This window comes from Odocoileus virginianus, chromosome 6 (assembly GCF_023699985.2).
Source record: "Odocoileus virginianus isolate 20LAN1187 ecotype Illinois chromosome 6, Ovbor_1.2, whole genome shotgun sequence".
NCBI lineage: Eukaryota > Metazoa > Chordata > Mammalia > Artiodactyla > Cervidae > Odocoileus > Odocoileus virginianus.
This window is the reverse complement of record NC_069679.1, coordinates 68,756,770-68,762,918: the sequence shown is the minus strand read 5'-3', so window position 1 is coordinate 68,762,918 and position 6,149 is coordinate 68,756,770. Positions and strand designations below refer to the sequence as shown.

Below are 6,149 nucleotides of genomic sequence, written 5' to 3'. Positions count from 1 at the left end.
GGCTCTCCTGGAAAATTTTCTATCAAAAAATAAAATTATACATATATATAAATAAGTACTACATGTTAATAGTTAAGTGGTTTAGGACTCAGTGACATTACATACCCAAAGAACAGAGCTATTAAGTGTTACTCAGTTATTTTAACAAGTATTTATCTTGACTAGCATTCAAAGAGTCTGAGATATTCCTAGAAGAAACAATGAAACTAATTTCCTACAGATAACAGGACTCTAACATTTAATAGAAGTGGATGTAGAACCTTAAGCAGTTTCACTGCCAACTGTTTTCCCTTCAATAGATTGTTATACCCATGTCTGAGGACTATGAAGAAAATGCATGTGCGAAAGCCTCTTAAACCACATGCAGTTATTTTTAAGTTTTAAGGAATGATCTTGGACCATCAAAATCGTTTTACAACCTTTAAGTTAGGCATGAATTATTAACTTTTACAATCTGCCTCCCAAACTGTCCCTCTCTTGGCTATGGAAACCTAAGTAACCTGATGCCAAAATCAGGTAGGGTCAACACACAAGGGAAACCGTCATAAAAAACTAAGTCATCATTTACTTTCAATACTTCACACTTCATCCATCTTTTGACTAGCCTGGAAATGTCAAAGGTACTAATTTAAAACCAAACAAAAAAAAGGCTTACCATACCTCACTAAGGTGGCTTCTCAGGTGGCATTAGTGGTAAAGAATCCACATGACAATGCAGAAGACATAAGAGCTGTGTGGGCTGGATTCTTGGATCAAGAAGATTTCCCTGAAGGGGGGCGTGGCAACCCACTCCAGTATTCTTGACTGGAAAATTCCATGGAGAAAGGAGACTGGCAGGCTACAGTCCATAGAGTCTCAAAGAGTCGGACATGACTAGGACACACACACCTACCTCACTGCTACAGCATTCCTGATGAGGGATTTTAAATGTATCTAAAGTGCATGGGGAAGGAGAAGTAGGCAGCCATACTTCCTTCAGACAAACACACAAATGCAGTTTTATAACCTTTTATTATCAATAACAAACAGCTGTCTTAACGTCTTTGCCAGACAGCTGTTAAAGGGTGGGTGGGTGGACACCCTTAACCCTAACAAGGAAAACTCATATTAAGCCTTTATGTACAAGCAAATTAAGAGCTCTTTTAACTGTCCAAAGCTATTAATTAGTTTAATTGAGGCATTAAACTAATTTCGCATTAACATTATCTGAATAACCAGGAACTAAAACGTTCAAAATTTTTCTAGTACAAAAAAATTAAATTTGCTTTAGTAATAAAAGAGCTCTGTCAATATACACAAACTATATACTTCAGACATTCACAAAAATGTGAGCAGAAGGCTTATCAAAAGACATTTAATACAACTGGTTTGCAACAACCCCTGGTGGTCCACATCTACAAAGATATCCAGCCCAACCCACCCCCCTCCAAATCCCACCCCACAGAAAAGCACATACTTACCAGAATTTTTAGCAAGTATGGTTTGGGAATTTTTTTTTTAAAAAAAGGCCCCTAGGGCAAGTTATTTACAGTTTAATTGCCACTGTCAACTGATCTGGACCTTGACCGGGACCGGGACCGGGACCGGGACCGGGACCTCTGGCGATCCACAGATGCTGGAGACTTAGATCTACTTGAAGAACCACGTTTCTGGCTCTTCTCAGGCACAGGAGACCTACTAACAGAACGAGACTTGCTCCGGCTCCGACTCCGGCTCCTGGACCGGCTGTAAGACTTGCGACTCCGGGAACGAGATCGGCTACGAGACCTCGAGGAACTCCTAGTACGGGAACGAGACCTGCTTCGTGACCTACTAGAAAAAAAAAAAAACAACACAAAACAAAACTAAGTAGCAGGCCCCACAAATCCCTTAAATAAAACTGTGACTTAAAAATATTAGAGATACCTGTGCCTTTTGCTGCCTTCAATTAATTTGATTTTTCTCCCATTTATTTCTTTTCCAGAAAGTTTTTCAATAGCATTCTTTAAGTCACCATAAGAGGCAAACTCAACTACCCTACAAAGAAAAAATATACTATTTGTAAAGTTACGTACTTCTTATCATCTCACAAACCATTATCAGTCTAGTTTACTTACTTTTTAATGTTCGTTTTACTATTGCTATTATTAAACAGGATACCTCAACCTCCAAACCGTGGACATTTTAAGGCACATAATTCAATGGGAGTGAGGAGCTTTCCTGTGCACTACAGGAAGATCAATAACATCTCTAACCTCTACTTTAGCCATCTGATGCGACAAGCTGACTCACTAGGAAAGACCCTGAAGCTGGGAAAGACTGCAGGCAAAAGGAGGAGATGATAAGAGGAGATGGTTGGATGGCATCACTGACTCAATGGACATTGAGTATGAGCAAACTGTGGAAGACAGCGAAGGAAAGGGAAGTCTGGCGTGCTGCAGTTTTTAGGGTTGCAGAGAGCTTAAGTGACTGAACAACATGACCTCTACCCGTAAGATGCAAGTAGTAACCTCAATTCTAACAACCAAAATGTCTCCAGACACTGCCACATGTACCCTGAAAAGCAAATTCAACCCTGATTGAGAAGCGCTGCGTTTCAGGATGTCCAAATTTTGAGACCTCTAACATTCACAGTACAACTTTCAGAACATTTTAAAAGGCTCTCGTACGCAAATACATACTCACCCCTCATTTAATTTAGGTCGATGTGCATCCGCAAAGGTTACTTCCCCAGCTTGTCTCATGAAATCTTTGAGATCCTTAACACAAGATAAGTGAGTTAAGCAGAGAAAAGGAAACGTGACACACAAACAACCACATTGTATAAAAACAAGACTACTGAAAGAGAAGATGTTAGATAAAGTACAAACATGGTATTTACCACACTTGTAGTCTATCAGAATTTTAAAATAATATATGTCAGGGCACGAAATAAGCAAATAGCATATTGCTTTTAAGCAAAATGCCAGAGGTAAGTTTAGATTTTAACATTAAAGTAGTATTAGTCTATACTGAGCTCAATACAAAAGGAAAAAAACAAAACAAAACAAACAAAAAAACAAAAAGAAACAATACATATTTTTAAAGTAAAGACTAAAGTAGAAATTTTATATTTAAAAACAGAACATTTACATTTACAAGACACCAGTTATTTTGTGCCCCATATGTCATTAAAAAAGTTTACTTTACCTTTATTATTATTTCCCTAGGCTAGTCAAGCAGCAAACCATTTATCGGTCGGAGAAACCTTCATGACATATGCCCGACTGGCTCTTCGCCACCCACTTGAAGGACACTACCCAATCGATGGAAGCCTTTAATCGCACAGCCCTCCCTATTAGCAGACTAGGCGGATGCAGACAGGTTCTACTCTTGTGTAGTTACCAAGGACCACTTTACTGCGATCAGGATTCCAACGACCACCTAATTTCGAATCTTTCAACTCTTTTCGACCAGGACCTCTTATTCGGAAGCGTTACAGGAAGACAGCTCTCAACTTAGGGATCAGATCACGTTATCAGCGCTCTGGGATCGCTGCAACCTGGCACTTCAAGAAGTGCACCGATTACGTCTAGACCGGCAAACACAGATCTAGAGGTGGCCAATTGATCACTGTAGGAGCTGACTGGCAAAGTCAACCAGGCCCAACCAAGAGTGACCAAGACAACGATTAGGATAACCCACAGGCACTCCTCGTCATAAGGCCAACGACACAGATAGGCTGGCAAATAAAGGGTTTAATATTTGGTTAAAATTGATTTTTAAAAACAAGAAAATATATCCTCAAAACATTTACATTTGATCACTAACATTAAAATTTGAAATATCCCCCAATTACATTTAATTAAAATTTTAAAATTACAATTAAAAGTCCATTATAGATAAAACTACTTTTAATAAAACATTAATAAAAACATTAACTACCCACTAATATTTAAAAAACCACATCAAAATATCTCAAAACTGTGTTTCAACAAACCTGCCAGCTGACTCTTGAAGATAAATTCTCAACTATAAGCCGATTTTCTGTTCTTACAGGTGGAGCATTTCTGAGGAAGAAAATGAGTACTCACAATGGAAGAAATGCAGCAACGTGCACCTAGTGTGTTCAGTTGTGGGCAAGTTCAAGCAATCAGGTATGACAAGTCATTCAACTGACTTCCACCAACAGTTTCTGCATTATTTTATGACTCAATCTTATTAGAAACAGTAGACTAATACATGAATGACAAAATTGATTATACATATACAGCAAAATCACTTCTGCTAACTTTAGAACATCAAGACTCCTCCTACACTAATGCTTGTTCAAAGCAGCCATCCACCATTAATCACATACCGTCTATCATTTCGAGGTCTGCGACTACTAAAACGGTCTGAGTAGCGTCCTCTACCTCTTCCACCTCGAGATCGAGCCCTAGCATGCTCAATTGTAACCCTACAGGAAAGGAAGAAAAATCTTCATTATCCACTTTAAGCTACATAAAAGATCCATTTACAAAAAATATCTAGCCCAATACCTAGCTTATCTTCAGAGTGCTAAGTCATAAAACTAAAAATAAAATTATCACCTTTCACTGCAGAGTTCTTTTCCATCAAGTTCATATACAGCATCATCCGCATCCCTGGGATCTTCAAATTCCTAAAACACACACAGATATATATAATGCCTAACATTGCTTTAAAAGTCTATTCTGCAACACATTAAAACCACTCAATACCTGTGAAACAGTATCTTAATGACAACAGCATATAGATAAGCCTAATCAAAAAGGGACCGGAAATGATTTCTCCAGCCAGGAGTGAAATTCGTTTCTCCGTTAAGAAAATTCACTACCTTAAGAATGCATATTTCCCAAACATACTCTGCTGGGACCCAAAAAACTTAAAAGCATTGCTTCTAACAATCTTTACCCACTAACAATAGATAATTCAACCAATTCTAAACACTTACCACAAAACCAAAGCCTCTTTTCAGATCAATATCTCTTATTCGTCCATACCCCTTGAAGAATCTTTCCACGTCTTTCTCCCTGGCCGCCGGATTTAGCCTCCCGATGAATACTCGACAGCCACTCATGTCCGGCTAGTACTTTCTGTCAGGAAATAAATTCAATTGAGATAGTACCAGTGAATGTCAGAGGAATGCCTGGTCAAGGGACCAAAAACATAAACAGCATAAAATAAAATGTTTACCCGGTGATGTTATAAACAAGATTGCCAAGAGTGCCTCTTATTAGGCCGGGTCCCTTGCAGACAAAATTAAAACTCGGCTCCCAACACGATCCTTCCCTGGGCCCAGACCGCAGCAACCGCAACGCCCACTGCCGCCTCTGGAACTGCGCAGCCGCACACTCTCCCCGGCTCTTCTGGCCCCCTCCCATCTGCCGCAGTTAGGAAAGGCCGAGAAGTGCGGGCGGAGCCGACCCCGCCCTCCGCAAGGCCAGCCCAATGGCGACGGGCTGCACGCGCGTCGCCGCCTCCCGGGAGCGTCACAGCGGGTGGAAGCCGGAATCTCGCGACGCCACCGCCGGGCCTGCGCAGACGGCGGCGGGTGGCCGCGGAGCAGCCACAAAATGGCGGCCTCGGAGCCGGCGGTGGGGAGAACCGCGCGTGCCAAACCCCCCCGTTCCCTCCCGCTCTCCCGACCCCACCGCTCCGGATCACTGTGCCCACCCTGGGACAGCCCCGACCACACCCCGAGCAAAGGTCTCGGCCCACTACTCCCGGGGTTCAGACAGTGAAACAAAAAGGCAGGGAGGGGCGCATGACCCCTCTGTAAAAACGACCCTGCCCAGGACCGCCCTTCCACCTTCAGGTCCCCTCAAACAATACCCAAAGGGAGACGTGCCCCAGCGCCCACCTCGAATAAACTGCGCTCATTGGACGCCGTCCTCCGCACAGAGAGCAGCCCTGACCACTCGCGATCTGAGCGGCCATGAAGAAGCCTCGATCCGAGAAGCCTTTCCCTCAAAGTGAGCCACTCACCTACCGGACAGGATCTTTGGCAGCTGAGACCCAGAGAGGTCCGTAGTCTGCGATAGAGCCGGCCGCCTCCCCGCAGACCAGGACTCAACTCGTCTACGTCTCTCCACAACTGACGCACTTAGCTGCTCTGGCGTCCCACAAAATGGAGGGCGCGTCCCTGCGTCACTTCCGGGACCGCCCTT

The 6,149-nt window shown here is 42.6% G+C and overlaps 1 protein-coding gene across 5 annotated transcripts; it reads right to left on the bottom strand.

Annotated features, from left to right (window-relative positions):
* Nucleotides 1-992: 992 nt before the first annotated feature.
* On the bottom strand, nt 993-6,120 carry SRSF5 (serine and arginine rich splicing factor 5). 5 transcript variants are annotated; one of them, XM_070469551.1, is made up of 9 exons: nt 5,968-6,119; nt 5,176-5,363; nt 4,934-5,075; nt 4,551-4,621; nt 4,319-4,417; nt 3,959-4,028; nt 2,665-2,738; nt 1,906-2,016; nt 993-1,812 (listed from the first exon to the last, which is right to left on the bottom strand). In XM_070469551.1, the coding sequence occupies exons 3-9, from the start codon at nt 5,057-5,059 to the stop codon at nt 1,533-1,535; spliced, it is 831 nt and encodes a 276-aa protein (XP_070325652.1). In that variant the 5' UTR covers nt 5,060-5,075; nt 5,176-5,363; nt 5,968-6,119; the 3' UTR covers nt 993-1,532. The 5 variants fall into 5 exon arrangements, with proteins under 5 accessions (XP_070325652.1, XP_020760560.2, XP_020760557.2 ...); XM_020904901.2 differs by lacking the exon at nt 5,176-5,363 and having other exon boundaries at nt 993-1,809; nt 5,968-6,120; XM_020904898.2 differs by lacking the exon at nt 5,176-5,363 and having other exon boundaries at nt 5,843-6,119.
* Nucleotides 6,121-6,149: the final 29 nt, after the last annotated feature.

Bases quoted from the DNA above. Each gene is read 5' to 3' on its own strand.
- SRSF5 (XM_020904898.2), bottom strand. From the start codon at position 5,059: ATGAGTGGCTGTCGAGTATTCATCGGGAGGCTAAATCCGGCGGCCAGG. The intron at 4,029-4,318 runs GTATGTGATTAA...TTTCTTCCTCAG, and splicing joins AGACCTCGAAATGATAGACG to AAATGCTCCACCTGTAAGAA. The intron at 2,739-3,958 runs GTTTGTTGAAAC...TCTTGTGTTAAG, and splicing joins CTTCAAGAGTCAGCTGGCAG to GATCTCAAAGATTTCATGAG.